Raw genomic sequence first — 23,697 nt, forward strand, 5'->3', positions numbered from 1 at the left:
TCGGCTCACTGTAACCTCCACCTTCCTGGTTCAAGTGATTCTCCTGCCTCAGCCTCCTGAGTAGCTGGGATTACAGGCATGTACCAGCACGCCTGGCTAATTTTTGTATTTTTAATAGAGACGGGGTTTTGCCATGTTGGCCAGGCTAGTCTCAAACTCCTGACTTCAGGAGACCCACCCGCCTCAGCCTCCCAAAGTGCTGGGATTACAGGCCTGAGCCATCAAGCCTGGCCTCTAAACTATATTTTAAGGCTTCATCTTGGGTAGTATTTTTCAAGCTAAGGACTGCAATTTATTAGTGGATCCAAAATTAATTTAATGAATCCAGACCAGCAAATGAAGAAGGGAAGGGTGAGAAGGAGTAGGAATAAATAGAAAACATCTGAGTGCACAGGTAGTAAGAGTACGATTTCATTAACTTTTTTCTCTATGTATATAGTACCCGAAGCAATGTGTATTTTAAGGGAGGGTTTGAGTAAAAGTTAGGAAACACTAATCTGGGAGACAAACAGAAGTGGAAAGGATAAAGCAATGGAACTGTCAGAATTACCAAATTGTGGTTTAGGAGGTGAGCAAGACTAACAGCTTCTATTGACTAGGAGACAGAGGTTTTGGAAACTCCCATAGATTTGTGAAAGCCAGACATCCCTATATGAAAAATGACAAAGCACTTTTTCCTCTTACAGTAAGCCTAGGACAATGCGTAGCAAAGCTTGTGGTTGTCACCACTGATGTTTTTATCCCTTCAAACTTTCAAAGGTGGCAGAGGTCAACCTTTACTCTCTCCTAACTCTAGGCACACTGAATGCAGTTAAGATACAGTAGCCCCTGAAAGATAATTACAGGTCCTTGAACAACTACTTCTAGAAAACATTATATTCTAGATTACAATTTAGAGTTTCAGGTAAGACTCCGGCATTCAGAAAAGTTAATTTGGAAGTACAACAGTCACGTATCAGAGCCCATAAAATTGTCATCTGGAAAGTAGTACCAAAATAAACAAAAAAAATTTTTTTTTATGTATGTGAAATGTTTCAAAAATCTGAAGCACACCTTAGAGTCATTTCATTTTCAAGAGTCACTCTGTGAAGAATTAATATTGGAGTTCCCTAAATATTGGCCAATCAACCTGCTTTTCTTTGTTAACAGTGATTGTGAATATTCAGTTTCATTAACAGAACTAATTATTTTTGAAGCCATTTAAAACACACACTTTTTACTGTATAGTGAACAGTTTCATAAATTACAGCTAGTATCTGTTCTAAGAGGCTCAAGGCGACAGCTATTTCTCAGGATGCATCCACTACCCATTACAACTACTATATATTCTAAGTTACCCAATTCCCACTATTGTTACAGAACCACATCCCCACCATACTATTGTTACAGCCCTTTTTCACTATTATAAACCCACATATGGTTAGAGACAGAAGAGGACAAAAAACATGCAGTCATAAAGAGAATTTCTCAGTTCCAGGGTGAAGGGTTCCCTTTAATCTCTGCTGATATAGTTTAATGTTCTGCCTGGTTCACTACTTCCCTTTTTTTTTTTTTACACTTTGAAACTTGCTGTGGCTTGAGACACCAACCTTTGGCATAATCACCTGCTGGTTTTATAATCTGGGGCCCACACTGTTGGAAAAAGGAGTTTCAGTCTTTGCTTACTAACAATTCCTCACTGAACACAAATTCCAAAAAGATAAAGCTTTGATAAGCACCTACCAGAAAGTCACTTTGTGTACAAGTACTAAAGAATGCACCAAAACAAATTAAGGGGTTCACAGCCTCTTATCCCTTGAGGCAAAAGACTTCTAGTTCAAACACTGATGACACAGGTTTTAATGAAAGAAGAGCCCATTTATTTATCTATTCTGATCAGACATCACAGAAATTCAATTCTTATTATAGTAGAGGACAAAGATGGACAATCCCAATCACCCTAAATTAGAGATAACCTCTCAATTTCTTCTCTCTCCTGGGCCATTACACCAAACCTAGAGCAGAACTATACCCACCTTCAGGGCAGAAGAAACAACATAATAGCTTATTGATCTCTGGTGTAGACCCAAACCCACAAGTCATCAGGCAAGCAGGAATTACAGCCACTTGACGCAGCTAACAATCAAAAGTCGTGTACTGGGTTTTTGGTCCCACACAAGCACACCTTTGGCAATTACCCCTACACAAAAAATGGACCAAACTACTCTCCTCACCAAAACAAACAAAAATACTACTAATCAGGTAGGGGAGCAACACATCCTTAATTGTACCAAAAAGAATTTCTTGGCTGTCGGTAAATGCCCAATTACGTTCATTAATTCTTCATTTAGTCTCACTTGCCAGGTTTTAAAAGCTACCATCACATTCAATTCCATAGATAAATGCGTTCAAAAGAGATAACACTCGCTGACAAATTGGCTGTTGACTAAACCTCACCACCACCACCATTATACTAGTCAAATCAGTGTTTGTGGCAAATGAATTAGACTTTTTATAAGTAAAATTTACCAAAGTAATGATAACTTATAATTCTTTTTCTGGAGAAATCAAAGCAACACTCCAAAAAGGAAAGGTTAAAACTGAGCTCTCTGAAATACCTATTCAGTGTGTTTAACTGATGAACTAAGAACGGTGAAGTCAGAAGTGTAACTCAATTATCTTAAGAGATAAATGTTCTTGGCAATTAATTCCATTCAGCTCTTGCTCAGACCCCAAAGCAATATAAAGCTGTCCTCACAGTCTTCAGCCTTCTCTTAACCCGAAAGGAGTTATCTCTAACCCGATCCATCGACTGGAATAAAGTAACAGTGACCACAGCGGCGGACGATGATGGATGAAATCACAATTGAACTAGGAGTCAGGACAGATGTGTACACCCTAAGAGCGAGAGACTGAGGTGGGGCTGGAAACTATTTTCTGGCCTTCTCCCGCGTGCTGCTCCCGGGGAACCAACAGGATCCTGCACGCCCGGATTCGGCAGAGCCCTTGCCCCCGAGGTGGAGGAGTGGGGAGAAGTCAGCTGGGAGCCTTTTCAGCGAATCGAGTAGGGCAAGGGCTGGCGCGGTGGGAATCTTACCGGTGAGAGAACTTCCTAAGCCCGGGTTTGGGGAGCGGGGGGACGGACCGTCCCGGCAGCGGCGGGGGCGACCTCCTCTGCTTTCTCACAGTCAAGCATCTTTGTGTGTGGATTGTGCCGAGCTACGGGTCCTCGAGCAGCTCGAACCCAGGTCGGGAAGTCCGCCCGCCACCCCCTCGCTCCGCCGGGGCCCTCCTGGCCGGGGCCCCCAGCCCCTCTCCACCACCCGAGGGTCTGGAGGTGGGCGAGTGGAGAAAAGCATCTCCATGTGGGGCACCCGTTCCGCCACATCCACCCCCTTGCCGGTCTTTGTCCCGCCGGTAGCCAGGGTCTCCGCGGGAGTCTCCAGGGGAACCCCCGTCCTGGAGGCCTTGGGGCCCGGGGCGCCTCAGCTTTGTTCGGTCAGCGGGGCGCGGGGACGCGGACACTTACCGTACACCCCAGCGAGGAAAAGCAAGAGCAACGCAGACCTCCACCGCGGAGACTCTTTTGTGCTCCAGCGACGGGCCATAACCACAGCAGATGGAGAGAGAGAGGAGGAGACGGAGGAGGAGGGAGGAGGAGCTGGGGGTAGACGCCGCCGCCACCGAGCCACCGGCTGCTCCCTGCGCTCTCCGCGGCTGCGGGAGGGGGAGGGGAGGGGCCGCCGCCGCCCGCGCGCGCTCCCTCCTCCCTCCTCCCTCCGGCTCGCCTGCTCCCACCCCGGGCGGTGCGAGAGCCCCACGCGGGGCGGCCCTCCTGGGGGCAAGGGCAAGGAGCTCGCGCGCCGGCGCGAGGCGAGCGGGTGGCGGACGCGGGACTCCGGCCTCGCGCCGCTCGGGCTAGCCGGCGCCGCCACTCGCCAGACGGAGCGCGCGCCCATCCGTGCGATCGGCAATCCCCTGGCCCGCCTGCCTCGGTTCCCTCCCCGCGCTCCGCTGGACTTTCCCAGTCTCGGGCCGATTTCCACGCGACGGGAGCCCAAGGAGCAAGGCAGCGCCAATCGATGAGAGAGCGTGCGAACGCCGGCTGCTGGATGCCCAGGGGCTGCAGCGCGGGGTGTGTGGAGGAGCGCGGTCGCTGTCCGAGGCCTGGGTTCTGGCCCAGCGGGTGGGGTGGGTACGAGCTGGGAGGCTGAAGGTGGTTCCGTGTTGGGGGAGGCGTGGATGGTCTGAAGCTGAGAACTTGGGAGTTCCTTCCTCTATCCCGTACACCCACGTCTCCACTTGCGGTCGGCGCGGAGCTTCGAGTGGGGGTGGGCGCAAGTTAGTGCGGCCAACCCGGCAGCTGGTCGGTCAAGGGGCAGTGTGGACTCCCACGCTCAAGGTGCCCGGAATGAGTCGGGCAAGGTTTGTGCAGAGCCCCTCCAGTCTGGCGTGGAAGCCCCAAGAGGTCATTTGACATCTCACGCTGGGTCGGGTGCAGCTGGGCCAGGATGCTCGGCAGGGCTGGAGCGGACTTTCAGGGTAGATATATTGAGAGGAGGGTTCGCCCGTTAGGCTGCAGTCTCCCTAAAGCTCTTTCCCCACTCCCAACAAATGGGAGTCCTCCTTTACTGAGATCCCCAGAACACTTTTCTAAGTAGGTCTGTAGTGATGCTGGCACATCAGACCTTATGCCCTGTGTTTTTAAAGTGTTTGTCTACAACGTCTTATTTCTATTAGATTTTATCGTTGCCCTTTGCAAGCACTCTCCATGCTATTCATTGAAGACCTACACTGCATCATGCTGTCCTATTGACATAGGTTATCACTTTTTAATCCCAAACATCCTTGTGAGATAAATATTATCCATGTTTTATAGAAAAGAGTAAGAGAGATTAAATTACTCATGGCAAGTAAGTTCTTTGAAACAGTTTTTCTCATTCCAAAGTAAAGATTGTTCCCCCTATACCACAGCAAACTCTCTAGCACACTGCTTAGTGCCTTGTAATGTTTCGGAGTTGGCGCCTGCCAGGGGGTTCGTGATCTCCCTGACCAAGGAGGAAGCTGCAGACCTTCCCCGTGAGTGTTACAGCTCTTAAAGATGGCACAGACGCAAAGAGTGAGCCGTAGCAAGATTTATTGTGAAGAGCAAAAGGACAGCTTCCACAGCATGGAAGAGGACCCCAGGTGCTGGCTGGTGGTGGCCCCAGCTTTAATTCCCTTTTTGTCCCCTCCAATGTTCCGTTTCTGTCCTATCAGAGTGCCCTTCTTTCAATCCTCCCCATGATTGGCTACTTTTGGACTCCTGCTGATTGGTGCATTTTGCAGAGTGCTGATTGGTGCGTTTTACAGAGCGTTGATTGGTGCATTTTACAATCCTCTTGTAAGACGGGAAAGTTCCTCAAGTCCCCACTCGACCCAGGAAGTTCAGCTGGCCTCACCTCTCAGTAAGTAAATGTTAAAATCTAAAACATACTTTCTGGGGAATACATTTAGGCTTTCCCTCTGTCTCCTGCCGATTTACCCCCTTTTAAGTTTTTTTTTTTTAAACCAGGAAATGGTATTCCGAAAGATAAGAGAAAAATGTATTAATAAGTATTACAAAAATCTAATAATTAACAAATCTTATATCATCTGGCAAAAAAAGCAACCAGCACTCCGAAAATGTTTTCCATTCTTGTTGGAAAGAAGCAACTTCAGTGTTTTTCACTAAACAAATTGCAGTTGTCTGTCCTAATTTTAGGATTCTAAACTCTACTTTCTTGTTTCTTGAGATTGCTTTCTCTAAATTGCGCTTCCATGAGAGCTGTGTTAAGAACAGGCCACAAGCAAAGTGAAGAAGTAGACTGGACTGCATCCTCCCCTGTCCACTTTTAGTACCATTCAAGGAACCCTGTCCCGAACATGAGACACACAGTGCCCTCATCAGTTCCTGTCACACCCCTCCCACCCCTATACTTGCTCATCCACCCAGATGTGTCTTCTCAGACTTGCCAGGTTATCAAACTTTTGGGTATCTGGACCCCCATAACACTTACAATTTGGTGAGGACACCAAAGAACTTTTATTTATGTGGGTCATATCTGTTGATATTTAGCATTTACAAATTAAAATAGAAAAAAAAGAATTTATTTTAAATTCATTTAAAATAAAACATGCATTACAAGATTACATAACTCTGCTTTCCAAAACAAACACAAAAATTAAGAAGAGTGGCTTTGTTTTTGCACTTTTATAAATCTCCCTAATGGCTGGTTTAATAGAAGACAGCTGGATTCTCATATCTGCTTCTGCATCCAATCTGTTGCAATATGTTGTTTTGGTTGAAGTATATGAAGAAAATCTAGACTCATGCAATATATAAATTGGCAAAGGGAGAACCTCATGTACTTTCCTGAAATAGTCTTAGTGACACCCCACTAACCCCCCACCACCACCAGAAAAGCTTTGAGAAATGTAGATCTAGGTGTCCACCTTAATGCCTTCAAAATCTAACTATTTTGTTTTTTATTAGAAGGGCTCTAATAAGTACTCAGTGTTCACCAGTGAAAGGTATTTATATTTTATGAGGGAACATTTTTATTTATTGAAAACAATTATAGTAGGATATCAGACGTTAATAAGCATCACATCACAGAATAGGTACTCAATGTTACTCCCTTTTTCTCACCTAATCTACCTAGCTGGCCATCTGGGCTGATACATCAAATTGTTCATCTGTGAGAAAGCCTTTGAAATCCAGAAAACTATAGCTATGCAGTGGTTATTATTGGTAACAATTCCATTGCAGTTGTACTACTAGTTGATTTTGCTTGGCCAGTGTTCTGGACTGCATGATTTAAAGCATAAATCATGCCCCTGAGACCCATATCATTCTTAATCTGAGTCCTCTGGATGCACCGATGGGCTTCAAAGAATCTTAAGCCTTCTGAAATTATATGAAGATTTTGTGTTCATGTACTTTTATAGAGAGAAGACATTATTTTCAGCAGATTCTTAAAATATTCTGTCAACCATTTTCTTCAAAGTTTGAGACAAACTGAATGAGGCAACCATTTGAGTTGCTGCTTAATCCTTTTCCAAGTGGTTCTGGAGCTCCTCAAGTACATGCAATTGGGAGTGGAGCAGTACAGGGACTGCTTCTTTTTCCCTTGACATATTTTGAAAAGGGCTACAATCTTCCACTTTATGGAAACATGCCCTTAAATAATCCTTTTGTTTGATTTTAAACTTCTCTTTTTTCCTTGTTTGGTTATCATCACATATAATGGTCTAATTTTTATTTGTCACCAATTAAAATTTGCTCCATCCCAATGTAGACTCTGCTTCATTTAGTAGCATTTGAAAATCTCATCAACACTGAGGTTAGACTGGGGCACATTATCACTCCCACTCTGAGAATCATCTTTTATTGGAAAGAAAATTGATGATAGTGGGTTTTCTATTCAGCATGCTGCCAGAGAAAGTTACATCTTTTAACTCCCCCTCAAAGGAATATTGTGTTTAAAAAAGAAAAACAAACTTGAGAAAAAACATATAACTAACTAAAAAAAGACAGTTTTTTAAGATTGAAGTTAAGTAAATGGGATCCCTTTACAAATGAATTCTAATTTCCACTGGAGTTGAATAATATAGGCTAGCAAATGAGATCCATCAATCTAGGTAACTTCTATACCGGTTCACTAGCACATTTATTGTGGTTAAATATTCTGGTCTGTGACAGCATACCCAACATTGTACCAAGTAGTCAAATATATAATCCTGTCTCTAAATTAAATAATCCAAATCCAAATAGATTTAGTTTTGCCCTCATAAGCTCAACTTAATTGTAAAACCAGACCATAGAGCATGCAATAACTTATAGTGGTAATAACATCTATCTCTTGTAAACATACAAAACAATTGCTCTCACCAAGAAAAAGAAGTAAAGGGAGCATTAGCTACAGACATTGGTATATATAAAAAGATACTCTGAGCTTTTTTGTTGTCATTTAACTGCTAAGTTTCAAAATGCACATAACTTTGTGTTTAAGTTCTGATGATTGACTGAGGATATGAGCTAGAAATGTGTGTAGGATGAAATCTCATTCCATGTCTCTCCATGAACCCATCAGAAATGAATTTGGCAGCTGTGATGGCAATCCGATGGTTCTTTATAGGGAAATACTGCTAATTTCAAGCATATGTAACTTATTTGTTTTTCTTCTGCCTAAATCCAAAAAAGATTTGAGGTTCCCCAGTATATTTGGCAAATATAGTTACCCCTTAGTATATGCAGGGGATTTGTTCCAGGACACCTCCCCTCCCATATAGCAAAATCCATGTATACTTAAGTCCAGTGGACTCTACGGGACCAGAACCCACCTATATAACAGCAGCCTTCCTATATGCAGGTTTCATACCATCAATATTTGATCTATGTTTGGTTGAAAAAAATATCCACGTAATAAGTGGATCCAAGCACTTCAAACCTGTGTTGTTCAAGGGTCAACTCTTTAGTATACTGTAATGGATAAAGGCTGACATGGTTTGGATTCATGACCCGCCCAAACCTCATGTCCAGTTGTAATCCCCAGTGTTGGAGGAGAGGCCTGGAGGGAGGTGATTGGATCATTGGGGTGGATTTCCCCCTTGCTGTCCTCGCAATAGTGAGTTCTCATGAGATCCGGTTGTTTAAAAGCGTGTAGTGTCTCTCCCTTTACTCTCTTCCTCCTACTCCAGCCATTTAGGATGTGTCTGCTTCCCCTTCACCTTCTGCCATGATTGTTAGTTTCCTGAGGCCTCCCCTGCCATGCTTCCTGTACAGCCTGTGGAACTGTGAGTCAATTAAACCTCTTTTCTTTATAAATTACCCAGTCTCAAGTAGTTCTTTATAGCAATGCAAGAACAGACTATTACAAGGTATAAGCCTAAGAGTTTAACCATGCTGGGTTTGATGTAGGTGTTCAACCTTAGTAAAGAACCTAACTTCTTGTACCTCATATTTCCTCCTATAAAACAGGAAAAAAACGGGGGCTTCTTTGATCATCTACATACCTTTGAGAAAATAATTGCTGTAATATATTGAATGCCTATGGTATGCTATGCATTTAGTCCTCAAACAATCCTGTGATTTTGATACTATGATTATCCCCATTTTTCAAAAGAACAAACAGGCACAGAGATATTCAGTAATTATCTCAAGATCACAGTAAATGGACAGCATTTAGACTCAGGCAGTTTGACTCTAGAGCATGCTCTCTTAAATCATTTTACCAAGTTGTATGTAAAGCACTTAATACACCACCAGGCACCTACGAGGTACTCAATAAATAGCAGCTACTGTTATTAAACATATAAATGACATAAGCAAAATGATCCTATTTTCTCATATCATACAATTTAAAATAAAATCTATATAGTTATTTTTCTGTCTCCTTCTGTTACCCAGAAGTAACCCATACTTACTCAAATTCTCTTTAAGCTAAATAGACATAAAACACATTTAGATTTATTTTTTAAAGTTTTATTTCCTTGAATTTTTGAAAATAGCAAGCGAATATAAATTAGATGAGCCATAAGTCTGGCTTTTTGCTGCTTTGTAGTAATTTTTTTCGTTGACCTTGTAGTCAGCATTTATAGTTTCCTTTGAAGATCAGAGAACCCTAGGTTGCTTATTGCCCTAATCTTCAGAAAAGATCTATGACAGATTTTTTCTGATCTCAAAGAATACATCAAATCATATGAAACTGCTCAGTTATCAGGCCATGAAAACACAGGTCATTTCTACCAAAGAATAGATTACTCCAGCTTCATCATGAAAAGAATATTCTCCTTGGAAATACCCAGGCTGGTTTGCATTTTGAATACATACCAGCTGTGATGGAAAAGAACAGTCTAAGCCTTTCGATTCCCCGAGTCCACTGCCTCACTTGCACAGCACAGGACATGAAAGAAATTGTGTCAAAAGCATTTCAATTTAAAAATTTTATTCTTGTACTCAATAAAGCAAATTAAGTGAAAAAAGTTAAGCACTTTAGAACATTATGTTGGCTGGCTCTAGTCACCAGTGCACTTTACTCCAGTCACGACAACATTTTTTCCTATGTAATTAGTAGCTCTGTTTAAGTACAGACACTCCTCAGATGGTAACTCCAATTTATAAATACCCATATATACACAATTTCACAAAATACTTTCAGCTTTTAAATGCATGACTTAAAGGCAGTTAATGGCAATGAACAGGTAGAGACCTGTTATTTGGAGGTTGCCTCAACTGGCCTGTGAGTGGGGAAGAAAGGGCAAGTCCTAGAGCAGCTGTGCTGACTGTGTTCCTTCTGGATTAGATTCTCAGCAGTTCTAATCGTCAGCACTCCAGAGACTGGGATATATAGGCACCAGGCTCCTCTGGACATTTTGTGCTTTTTCATTGCCTCAGACAGGCAGAAGCAGTCATCCAGGCTGCCTACCATGCACACTTATTCTTCCCCACTCACATCCCATCTTCCTGTTCAGTGGATGATGTCTTTCAAGAAGTCCGTTCTCACAGCATTGGCCACACTCATCAGAATAGTTAACGAATTTCCCCACAAGCCTCCTCCTGGTACAGGCTCCTCCTGCTGGCAAGGCACTTCATGGACATTCCTTATAACTCTGAACAAATAGTGTTAAGAATTGAGACATGGACCTCTATCTGAAGATGAGAGAAGTACTCTGAATTCACTAATCCCATGTATAGCTTATTGATTGGTGCATTTGCAGATATGGGGAGTAGAATCAGAATATTCGGATTCTCCTGTCTTCGTTGAGGAAGAGAAATAAGGAAAGTGAGGAGGAGAGAAAGCTCCAGATCGACAGGGACTTTTGTGTTTGTTCACTGGAAACACCTGAAAGAGGGCCTGTCACCAAATAGGTGCTCAGTAAACATTTATTCAGTGAATAAATAAAGAAGCTCAAGAATTAAATAGATTCTTGGGGGAAATGAGAAGCCAAGCTATTAGGCAGGGGTAATGCAGTGGAGAGAGAGAGATATGACAGACACTTGTCTGGACATTAGTGCATGAGTGGGCTTCCAGTGAAAACTGCTAGGTTTGGAGCCCAGGCACAAAGGGAGTAAATCTTTGATGCCTGGTCTTAGGAACAGCCAATAAATATCACTGCAGGATGAGACCCACATATTCTCATGTGCTGATATTCAAGATATTGCCTAATGAGATTTTTTCAAATACAAATCTGTTATTGAAGCCATAGTTTTCTATTATTTTATTGTCAATGTTTAATATTTCCTCTATACTAGTTATGGGCTTTTTATAGCCTCAGCTGGCCTTATATGACCTATAAGTTGGATACTACTTATTTTATTGACTATTAAAATAAACAGGACTTTTGTTCTGTAACTCAGCAGAAGCCCTTAGAAAAGAAGTCTTTTCAAAACATTCTTCAGAAAGCTGTGAGCTAACACTTTGCTTCAGATGTGCAGACAGATTCCAATTCTGTTGTCTATCAAGTTAAACTGTTCCTTAGAAGTAGTTGAAGAGGTGATGAAATTAATGCCCAGTGTGAAGTCAGGATCAGGGAACAGAGAAGGGAACCCAGATAGCCAGACCTTTGTAGTGTAAATTCAAGATGTGTTCAATGCATTATGAATTTCTGGGCCATCAGTCACCAACATATGAGAATGATAAGTTTAAAGAGCGCTTTCCAACTTTGAAACTCCAAAATAAATTATCTTTGTTATTCATCATTTGCTATTACCAGTATTGTCTTCTGTCCATCAATGTGTATTTGCTAAAGTTGATGGTTCAGCAAAATAAAATCAGTTCTCTGAAAATTAACTAGAATGTTATTGAGATTTTACTCATAATCCACTCTATATTTTTGAATACTTGAAATATGCTAAAGATTGTAGACAGTGTAGATGTTCACATTACCTGACTCAATCACCAAACCGTGGAGGTTCTACTCTGTCAGGCTAGTCCTTGTAGATACAGCAGAGCTTATAATCTAGTGGGGGAAATAGATATATCAATAAATATAAACAACACTCATTCATTCAATAAGTATTTACTGAGCACCTAGTATGTGCCAGTGATTGTACCAGGTGCTGGGACTGTTCAGTGAACAAACATGGTAACAGTAGAGATACATATGTGTGAGATACACCAGAACCACAGGGGAGAATTAGAGAAGTTTTCACAGAGGAAAAACACTTGATTTGAGAAATGAAGAATGAGTAGGAGATGGCCAGTAAAGAAGGAGATTTGTGAGGGGTAATACAAAAGCAGTGAAGGCAGAGGAATGTCAAGTAGACATAGGAGAAGAGAACAGGGTGTGTTCCGGGAATGTAAAGTAGTTTGGTATTGCTGATTCAATAGGGGTAGAGGAAGGTGAGGAAATGAAACTATAATCAGGAATTACATCACCAAGGATTATAAGTGACATGCAAATAAGTGTAGTTTTATTTTGTATGATGCAGGATTTGGGGAGCCTTGAAAGAATTTTGAGCAGAGGAGTCAGGCTCCATTTTGATAGAGCCCAACGTGGGAGGACATGGAAAGGTGGCGAGCAGTCAGAAGGGGGTTACAGACAGCAGCGAGGAGATGAGATGGACTGAGGAGTGCCCAGGAGCAGTAGGAATGGGGAGTAGAGAATACAGTCAGTGGTTGTGTAGCAGATAGAATTTAAGACTCTCAGATTTCTAGTTCGAGCAACTAGATGGAGTGAAGTGGGGAGAAGAGGACAGAGAAAATAATGAGTGTAACTTAGAACCAGCACATTTAGGTAGAGAAATTCAACAGGCAGTTGGGTATACTGTGTATTTCAGAGGAGAAAAATGGGCCCAAGGTAGAAGATGATTGGCATTGATAAGATTGCTTCTGGAGAGGATGGAGTTTCCCTTAGAGAATATGGAAAACATCAGTATTGCAGGGGTCAGAGATGGTAGAGGAAGACAAACCTACAATGAGAGGAGAGACAGAGAAGGTATGGCCAGTGGGTGGGAAGAGACGAAGAAAAGTCTGGTATTGTAGACACCAAGTAAAGAAAATTTTACAAAAAAAGGAAAGATAAAGTGCGTCTGTGCCAGAGAGAGCTCAAGTAATGAAAGGTCAAGAGGTGAAGAGGAACTAACAGAATTGCCTACAAGGAAGTCTAATGTTCTTATCCAGTGGCCTCTACAGAAACTTCTTTGGCCTTTGATTTAGATCACAGCTGAATTCTTGATGATCTTTATTTATTTATTTTTTCTGATTTCATCAAGAATTTTGTCCTTTTTTCTTTTTTTCCCCTCAGCCTGTTAGGTTACAGCATTATCCATTTTGAAGTTAAACTTAGGGATTTCTAAATTCGGCGTGGACCCTGGATACAACATTGAAGTATGTAAAGTTTGTCTTCACCACCCAATGGTTCCATTTTTGTTTCCCCTCTGTTCTCCCCAGCCTTGCTTACATTCTCTTCCTTCGACTTCAGGCTCCCAATGTGTTGATGCTTTCTTACCCTCTCCCTTCCTCCATCAGAAATGATTCCTGGCAAAAAACAAAAAAACAAACAAAAAAAAACTTTATAAACAAATCCACCTTGAAGCCAAATATGGTTACTCTTCTAGAGTATTTATAATTTAATGGGTCGTTAGTGGAAGTGTCAGGGTGGAGAGATTCGAGGTCAGGGATGTTTCCCCAATTCCCTTCTAAGGTGACCCCTTACTGCACAGCAATCCTTCCCTGAGATAGAAGACAAGTTGGTGCAAGAATGCCTGATTATTTCTCCTAGAGCCATATTACACCTTTAGAAGACTTAAAGGTCACAAACATTTATTATATCAGTAATGTTCTTTTTGGAAATTATATTTTTGGCTGATAGTATTTCAATGTACTCAGTTGCTAACATAATAGCCAAAGAACACATATCCTTTATCTTGTTTAATGCCAATTACTCTGTCACTATTTTGCTCGGCACTATTGGAATAACTTCAAATGTGGTATGGGACAGACAAGTTCAGCTCTACAGAGGCCAAATATATCTATGTCTACTGAATCAGCTGTTCCCTATTACATTTTTTAAGCAGTATTAATAACTGATTTCTGTACAGCCAAGTAGTTTGATCATGCTTTTAATTTAATTCAGTTGTTTAGAAAGGGAAAACAATCTCATTAATCGTTTTTAAGATTCATTTTATGTGTGCAGTAAGTATAGATACCACGCTTCCTAAAACAGTCTCTGCTGAAGTTCTCTGATTGGAAAAAAATAATAGCTCAGTGAGTGAAAAATTTTATTGTTATGAACTTCGTTTTTGAAAGTAAAGGTAAATGACAAGAGGATTTGCCTATTCTCATATGCAATGGAAAACTATATTAACTTTTGTTCAGTGTATCATTTAAAATGTGTTATGCTGTCATGGATATGTTTGTATCTCATGTAAATTATTTATGCTCTTAATCCTTTGTTAACATTTAAGCCTCAGGGAGCAAGGTTCCTAATAAATGCACTGTGTAAAAATATTCTTTTACCAAAAGAGAGGAGAAAGTGTACAAGCCCAAAGATATCCTAACCATCAAAGGCCCATTATCAGAGGCGTGTGTGGACCAGCGAGCTCATCCTGCCCAGAATGCTCGGTCTTAATCCTTCTCATGGGCAGGAAGCAGTGGATTAGCAATGCTTTCCGTTTAAGTTTAATTTGTGTTGTGTAATAAATGCGAAGGAAAATCTTTAGTACGTCCCTTAATAGTCTCACTAGAATAGATTGGGTGAACTCATAATGACTACAGTATTTAAAGAAAAGTACTCTCTAAGAAATAGAAGCATTACTCCAAACGAATGATGAGAACTTTATTATCAGAAAAGAGAGCTAGGCACAGAAATGTAGGAATAGAAATAATCTACTCAGGACCTAGTGTGATTGTATTTTCTCTGAGGTGTTGTCAAGGGCCATTAAGCAAAAGAGGCATTTATAGAATCATAAGACTGTCAGAACTGAAAGGGTCATCTTTAGTCCAATCTTCTAATTTTACAGGTGAGAAAACCCAGGCCCATTTTTATAAGGGTAATAATACCCTGTGAATTCTGTTGAGGGGCAGGCATTCTTGGGGAAATGGGGACCTAGAAGTAGACCTTGGGCAGAGGTGGGGGAGGAAAGACAGGCTGGTTTTCAGAAAGGAAGCCCAAAGGAAGCATGGCACAAAGCCGGGCGCAGTGGCTCATGCCTGCAATCCTAGTACTTTGAGAGGCTGAGGCAGGCAGATTGCCTGAGCTTAGGAGTTTGAGACCAGCCTAAGAAACATGACAAAATGCCGTCTCTACTAAAAATACAACAAATTAGCCGGACTTGGTGGCAGGCGCCTGTAGTCCCAGCTACTCGGGAGGCTGATTCAGGAGAATCACTTGAACCCAGGAGGCGGAGGTTGCAGTGAGCTGAGATCACATCACTGCACTCCAGCCTGGGCGACAGAGTGAGACTCTGTCTCCAAAAAAAGAAGAGCATGGCACAGGAAGGGCTGAGATGGCAGGAGTATTCCAACAGATGGATAGCACATAGCTGTTACTGGGAGGCCGATCTGTTGGCACGTGTACATCTAGGTAGGTAGTGAACCCTGAGCAGGTAGCTGGGGCCTTAGTTATTCATCTTCAATCCAGAGGCAGATGTCTTGCCCCTAGAAAGACGGAAAGTCTAACAAGAGCAAGACAAGGCTTCAATCCCAGAAAGACTGGGATGCCAATTAGGTTAAAAATAGATAATCAGCATCATTAGACTGGATGTTCAAGGTGAGTATTGCAGCTTTGGAGCAAGAGAGATTCTTAGTACTGGGGCACAGGGTCAGAGCTCACAGAAACAAAGTAGAAAAATGGTGTGTTCCAAGATGCTAAGGTAGAAGCCCCTACATTCTTCTTAAGAAAAGGATTTTTCTAAGAAACCCTAGTATGTGGAAATTCAGTGGTTCCAGCTGTGAGAATAGGGCTTCAAATCCCATGAAACTACATTTAGACACTACTAATATCCCGGACTCAACTTGATTTAAAGCAATTTTTGTGCATTATCAGGTTACTTTTCACATTTAATAGATGTCTTAGTCCATTCAATTTGCTATAAAAATACTATAGACTAAGTGGCTAGTAAACAATTTATCTCTCACAGTTCTGAAGGCTGCAAAGCCCAAGATTAAGATGCTGGCAGATTCAGTATCTGGTGAGGGATTGCTTCCTGGTTCACAGACAGCAGTCTTTTTGCTGCAGCTTCACACGGTAGGAGGAAATGAAGGAGGTCTCTGGGGTCTCTTTTACAAGGACAGTAATCCCATTTATGAGGGCTCTTCTCTCAAGACCTAATTAACTCCCACAGGCCCCACCTCCAAATACCATCACATGGTCATTAGGATTTAACATATTAATTGTGGGTGTTGGGAAGGAGACACAAACATTCAGTCTAAGACAATAGATGAACCTAATCTAGGGATTTTACTGTAGCAGTTCTCAAATATAACTTGTATTAGCAACATAGGAATAAAAAAGTAGAAGAAAGCTTGTTCTTTCATTCCTCATTAATAATATTATTTGTTCTCATGCATGAATTTAATAACAGAACTTTGAATAGTGCCTCTTGCTTTTATTTCCAGCAAAAAGAGAAGAGTGAAGAAAATGAAAATGTAATTAGAATACGATACCAGATTTCAGATGAGTAGGATAATCTGTGTTCTTTGAAAATTAATGTTATGCAGTTCAGCATTTGCTTAGACCCTACCCTGTGAAGGAGCTTTGGACTGAAGGTTAACATGGTGTGATGGTTAATGTTATATGTCAACCTGACTAGGCTATGTGGTACCCAGTTGTTTGGTCGGACACTGGTTATAAATGTTACTGTAAGGATTTTTAAAAAAAAATATAATTAACATTTAAATCAGTAGACTTTGGGTAAAGCAGATTACCCTCCATGATGTGAATGGGCCTCTTCCAATCAGGTAAAGGCCTTAAGAACAAAGACTGAGGTTTCCTGAAAAAGGAATTCTCGATACTGCAACATAGAAACTGCATCAGTCTCCATCCTACTGCCCTGTGGAATTTGGACTCAAGACTGCAACATCAATTCTTGCCTGAAATTCCAGCTGCTGATTTGTCCTACAAATTTCAGACTTGACAATCTTTACAATCACATGAGACAATTTCTTAAAATCAATCTCTATCTATATATTTATCATCTATTTATCTATCCTTTTGGTTCTGTTTCTCTGGAAAACTTGGCTCATACGCATGGCTTGTTTTCACACTGAAAATAAGTCAAATGCAGAAAAATCTTCAACATCACAAGTATAAGAGCTTTGTCTGGTTAGGCCAGAAGCATATGGATTTCTTTTTTAAGTGTTACCAGGAAAACAACACATCTCAATACATTGTACTTCAATTTCCCGTGCCAAGACTTGATTGGTTTCATCTAAATTTGAGTCACAATAAATCTTGCATCTACTGAATCTCTGCCATTTTTCCTTTCAGGAGTTCTTTAAGCCAAGTTTTAGTGGGAACATGTGAAAATAACTGTGAGGCCATGGCAAATAGGAAAATCTGATAATTTGAAGGGCACTTTGATGAGTAGCTTAGATCATGAATTGTACCAAGCATTTATTTCAAAAATGGTATCAAGTTGAGCAACTGATTTGTTGTTTTCCATCAATTACAAAACATTTAATTAAACCAGGGATTTAAAAAATACCCTTTCCATTCATATTTTTATGACATCTTAAAAGTTGAATGTAACCTAAAAGGATCTCCAATTCTCACTTACTGGTTTTGCAAATTGGATACAGAAAAATTAAATGATTGTGAGTAGTGATTTTTTCTCAGCCAACAGCCAGATTGAAGTTTTGTAAACATGTCAAATCATGTCAACCTACTCAGAAATGTCCAAGGACTTCCTAACTCACTCTGAGAGAAACTAAAGGCCTTTCAAGTTGTACAAGCTATCCCTTGAGCTGCAACTTCCTTCTATGACCCTGGTTGCCACTTTGACTTCATCGCCTAGCATTGTCTTCCTAGTGAGAAAGAGACAGAACCAAAGAGAGGGAGAGAGAGAAAAAGATTTTTAATGAATTGGCTCATGCAGTTGTGGGGGCCAGCAAGTCTGAAATCTGCAGGCCAAGCTGGCAGGCTGGAGACTTAGGAAAGAGTTGGTATTGAAGCTCAAATTCAAAGGTAGTCTGGAGGCAAAATTCTTTCTACCTGGAGGAACTTCAGTTTTTGCTCTGAAGGCCTTCCACTGATTGAATTAGGCTCACCTACATTATGGAGGCTAATTTGCTTTACTCAAAGTCTACTAATTTAAATGTTAATCTCATCCAAGAAATACCTTCAAAAAATCTAGCTACATCTAGATTAATGTTTGACGAAATACCTAGGTTCCATGGCCCAGCCAAGTTGACACGTAAAATTAACCATCACAGTGGTATTATGTGAAGAAATGAGAATCAAACAAGTGGAAATGGAAAGGAGAAGAAGGAAGAATGGTGTGGAAGCAGTAATGGGAAACAAGGGGACATGTACTCCATATCGTCTGACTTGATGCTGGGTCAATTTGCTACTTAACTAGAGAGTTTTACTGTCCTGTTACATAGGAATGAGATTGGCTCCTGAATCAGGAACCAAAGTAACCAGATAGGTGTAACACAGTCTTCAGTTGTTAGAGCAAATTAGGGCATGATAGCTCAGATCATTGACATTCTAGCCATATATGTTGAATATACTTGCTTAATTGTTATAACACTTTGTCTCATTTTTCCTAATACCACATATAAAACACTACATGAGATATTTATCACATGTATTAGAACATAGGTATTCTCTATGCTTGTGTTTACTCAACATATATTTTTATATTTTCCCTACTTCCTGTTTTTAAACTATAAAAATGGTTCTAGAATATCATATGATAATGAGTACTGGGCATTTGGCTTTAATAATAGCAACATTGGTAATGATTATGAACTGTCTTCTCATGTCACCATGAATATCATTCATGGACTGATTCATGTGCCATTTCTAGGCACGTGATCCTAGAAATGTTAATATTCTATCAACTTCACTACAGCAAATAGGACTAAATATGTCATTATATAATCTATGATATGCTAGCCTAGCATATCAAACTGGTCCAACAAGAAGTTACCATCTCAATTTTTAGTGTTACATTATGCTACCTATACATTACCCATTTTTAGCTCCAGATATGTGAATATTTTTGTTACGATTATGGTGAAGACCATCCATTGACTAAGTCTGGTTTTCTTAGAAGGAAATATGTGTATTTCCTATTACACAGTTGCTATTTGACAAACCTACCAAGCAGAAGTTGCTATTTGACAAACCTTCCGAGCAGAAGTGTACAGCTGTGAATCCAAAGACCTTTCTCTTCATTTTGTGAAATTTCTCACAAATTCATCAGTAAAGGATTTTGTTATGGTCATATATTTGTTCTGTTTTACTGTTGTTTTTATTGTTTTGCTGTTTCTTTAGAATATGCTTTCTTCTTGCTTCTCCTGGTCAGGCTTGAGATAGGAGCTTCTTTGATTACTACTCCCTTATAAATATTATTTGAGCAGTGATTTTTTACAAAAGTTACTTTTGCATAATGCTCATAATAACCACCATTTCTTGAATACCCACACTGCTCTTTATGCATATGAATATTGTTAATATCCATAATTTTGACAATTGAGGTAACCGAAGCTTAGAGAGGTGGAGTAACTTATGTAAGATGTCAAAACTAATAAATGGCAGGGAATGATTTGAACCCATCTGTTAGACTCTGAAGCCCTTGTTCTTTCTACTATGTCATGCTGCATACACTAGCTCATTTTATCTTTTTAGCAATAATAAGTGCTGACATTTTTTGAACACTTAATATGTACCTGTTTTACACATTTGACATATATTATCTCTTTAATCCTTAAATAGCCTTACAAGGTAGGGACTATTATCTTTCCTTTGTAAAAGAAGAAACAGAGGCACCAGAAGGATAAGTAATGTGCCAAAATCAGATAACTAGTTACTGGTGGAGGTTGGGTAAGTAAAGGAGATGTTATTATGATTCCCATTTTACAGAAGAAGAGGCAGATTCGGAGAGATCAATGATTGGTTCATGTTTACAAAGCTGGTAAGTGGCAAAATTGAGCCTCGTTGCTCTTCTGTTTCCAAATTTCATGGCTTTAACAAGGGTAGTATAAAATTATTTTTTAAAAAATAGTTTTTAATGGATATTGAAAGATATAAGAGCTGTATAATGAGAACTCTAAGCATTTCTTGTATATAAAACTTAAATGAAGTGAATGCAAGTAAGGGATACAGAGGAGACACGTTAAAAGCACTAAATAACCCTTTCACACTGTGAAGGATAACTGTGGGCCATTGAGAAAAAGCAATAAAAGACAGCCCAACCAAGCATACAGAAATCAGAAATTAGATTACTCTTTAGAAACAGATGTAACTAGCAATTGTAAAGATATTTTTAAATCTGTGCATTAAGGATAACCATTTAACTCTACATCTTTCTTTTCCCTTTTCACCATGTTTAATAGCCAAATCATTTTGGTCACTTCTTTCAACATTTGAAATGTAAGCAATCATGGCTTCATCAGTATAATGCTGTGAAGTTTGTAAAACAAAACTCGAGACCCTGAAAGAATCAATTTCTAAACTCCAAATTCCTCTGCGCTCCTTTCTTTTAAGGAGTGAGTATAACTATTTACTACCAACAGTAAGTATCAGCAATAAATGAGTTTTCATTTAGGCAGAAATTGTTCTCAGTTCCGATTATCTGAGTAATGTGCTATGATCTCTAGTGGTCATGGCAAACTTGCCAAACTTTCCAGCCTGGCAAACTCTGCACTCATTCAATCACATGTCCTATGGGACAACAACAACAAAATTTGAGACAAAGGAAAAATAATAACACAGAAATTTATACTCGTGTAGGAAGTCGGATTTTAATTTTAAAACACTTTAAATATAAACAATAAAATGCAGGGATTATGAATCTGGTGGAGGTTAGGTGAAACAATGCGATTACGCATCTGAAGGAATCTGTGTTACTAAATTTATATCATTACTGAATCACTCTATGTGGCATGGAGAGTATTTTTTAAATTTTTATTTGCAGTTCAGAAGCATATGTGCAGGTTTTGTCATATAGGTTGATATGATTTGGCTGTGTCCCCACCCAAATCTCATCATGAATTGTAGCTCCCATAATCCCCATGTGTCCTGGGAGGGACCTGGTCAGAGGTAATTGAATCATGGGGGCAGGTTTTTCCCGTGCTGTTCTCATGATAATGAGTAAGTATCATGAGATCTGATGGTTTTATAAAGGACAGTTTCCCTGCACACGGTCTCTTGCCTGCTGCCATGTAAGATGTGCCTTTGCTCCTCCTTCACCTTCCACCATGATTGTAAGGCCTCCCCAGCCATGTGGAACTGTGAGTCCATTAAACCTCCTTTTCTTTATAAATTACCCAGTCTCAGGTGTTTCTTCATAGCAGTATGAAAATGGACTAATTCAGTAAATTGGTACTGCAGAGAGTGGGGCGCTGCTGTAAAGATACCTGAAAATGTGGAAGTGACTTTGAACCTGGGTAACAGGCAGAGGTCAGAACAGTTTGGAGGGCTCAGAAGATGATGGGAAGATGTGGGAATGTTTGGGACTTCCTAGAGACTTGTTGAATAACTTTGACCAAAATGCTGATAGTGACATGGACAATAAAGTCCAGGCTGAGATGGTCTCAGATGGAGATGAGGAACTTGTTGGGAATTGGAGTAAAGGTCACTCTTGCTATGCAAAGAGACTGGCAGCATTTTGCCCCTATCCTAGAGATCTGTGGAATCTTGAACTTGAGAGAGATAATTTGGGGTATCTGGCAGAAGGAATCTCTAAGCAGCAAAGTGTTCAAGAGGAAGCAGAGCATAAAAGTTTGGAAAATTTGCAGCCTGATGATGTGATAGAAAAGAAAAATGCATCTTCTGGGGAGAAATTCAAGCCAGCTGCAGAAATTTGTATAAGTAATGAGGAGCAGAACATTAATCACCAAGACAATGGGGAAAATGTCTCCAGGGCATGTTGGAGATCTTCACGGCAGCCCCTGCCATCACAGGCCCAGATGCCTAGGAGGGAAAAATGGTTTCCTGGGCTGGCTACAGGCCCCCCTGCCAATGTGTGCAGCCTTAGGACTTGGTGCCCTGTGTCCCAGCTGCTCCACCTGTGGCAGAGGGGCCCAAGGGACAGCTCAGGCCATGGCTTCAGAGGGTACAAGCCCCAAGCCTTGGCAGCTTCCACATGGTGTTGGTCCTGCAGGTGCACAGAAGACAAGAATTGAGGTGTGGGAACCTCTCCTAGATTTCAGAGGATGTATGGAAACACCTGGATTTCCAGGCAGAAGTTTGCTGCAGGGGTGGAGCCCTCATGGAGAACCTATGCTAGGGCAGAAGGGAAATATGGGGTCAGAGCCCCCACACAGAGTCCCCACTGGGGCACCAACTAATGGAGCTGTGAGAAGAAGGCCACGGTCCTCCAGAACTCAGAATGGTAGATGCACTGACAGCTTGCACCGTGTGCCTAGAAAAGCTGCAGATACTCAGTGCTAGTCTGTGAAAGCAGCCTGAAGTGGGGGCTATACCCTGCAAAGCCTCAGGGACAGAGCTGCCCAAGACCATGGGAACCTACCTCTTGCATCAGCATGACCTGGATGTGAGACATGGAGTCAAAGGAGACCATTTTGGAGCTTTAAGATTTGACTGCCCCACTGGATTTTGAACTTGCATGGGGCCTGTAGCCCCTTCATTTTGGCCAATTTCTCCTATTTGGAATGGGTGTATTTACCCAATGCCTGTACCCCCATTGTATCTAGGAAGTAAATAACTTGCTTTTGATTTTACAGGCTCATAGGCAGAAGCAATCTGCCTTGTCTCAGATGAAACTTTGGACTGTGGACTTTTGAGTTAATGCTGAAATGAGTTAAGATTTTGGGGGACTGTTGGGAAGGGATGGTTTTGAAATGTGAGGGCATGAGATTTGGGAGAGGCCAGGGACAGAATGATGTGGTTTGGCTGTGTCCCCACCTAAATTTCATCTTGAATTGTAGCTCCCATAATTCCCACATGTGGGGGAGGGGCCTGGTGGGAAGTAATTGAATCATGGGGGTGCATTTTTTCCCATGCTGTCCTCATGAGGGTGAATAAGTCTCATGAGATTTGATGGTTTTATAAAGGGCAGTTCCCCTGCACACAGTCTCTTGCTTGCTGCCATGTAAGACGTGCCTTTGCTCCTCCTTCACCTTCTGCCATGATTGTAAGGCTTCCCCAGCCATGTGGAACTGTGAGCCCATTAAACTTCTTTCCATAAATTACCCAGTCTTTGGTATGTCCTTATAGCTGTGTGAGAACAGACTAATACATAGGTAAACTGCATGTCATGGAGGTCTGGTATACAGATAATTTTGTCAAATGAGTAATAAGCATAGTACTTGATAGGTATTTTTTCTGATCCTCCCCCTCCTAGCATCCATATGTTCTCACCTATCTATAAGAACATGTGATATTTGGTTTTCTGTTCCTGTGTTAGTTTGCTTAGTATAATGGCCTTCAGCTCCATCCATGTTGCTGCAAAGGACATGATCTTGTTCTTTCTTTATGGCTACATAGCATTTGTGGTGTGTATGTACCACATTTTCTTTATCCAGTCTACTGTTGATGGGCTTTAGATTGGTTCTATGTCTT

General features: G+C 41.0%; 1 protein-coding gene and 1 long non-coding RNA gene across 9 annotated transcripts in view; one reads left to right on the top strand and one right to left on the bottom strand.

Moving 5' to 3' along the window:
• The window catches only part of LRP12 (LDL receptor related protein 12), a 116,717-nt gene extending 112,823 nt beyond the window's left edge, over positions 1-3,894 (bottom strand). Inside the window, exon 1 of one of the 4 annotated variants that reach the window (XR_008527657.2) lies at positions 3,509-3,894. Coding sequence is in view for 2 of the 4 variants with exons in the window: in NM_001135407.2 (NP_001128879.1) it covers positions 3,509-3,587 (79 nt within the window). In the remaining 2 variants the exon portion in view is untranslated. 4 annotated transcript variants of the gene reach the window in all.
• The window catches only part of LOC112134636 (uncharacterized), a 299,572-nt gene continuing 276,899 nt past the window's right edge, over positions 1,025-23,697 (top strand). For 3 of the 5 annotated variants that reach the window (XR_008509229.2, XR_008509230.2, XR_008509228.2), the window contains exon 1: positions 1,025-3,078. This is a non-coding gene — a long non-coding RNA (uncharacterized LOC112134636). Of the gene's footprint in view, positions 3,079-5,307; positions 5,427-23,697 lie in introns of all 5 variants that reach the window. The other 2 variants (XR_008509231.2, XR_010141280.1) reach the window with 1 other exon arrangement.

The sequence above is a fragment of the Pongo abelii genome, chromosome 7, assembly GCF_028885655.2.
Source record: "Pongo abelii isolate AG06213 chromosome 7, NHGRI_mPonAbe1-v2.0_pri, whole genome shotgun sequence".
NCBI lineage: Eukaryota > Metazoa > Chordata > Mammalia > Primates > Hominidae > Pongo > Pongo abelii.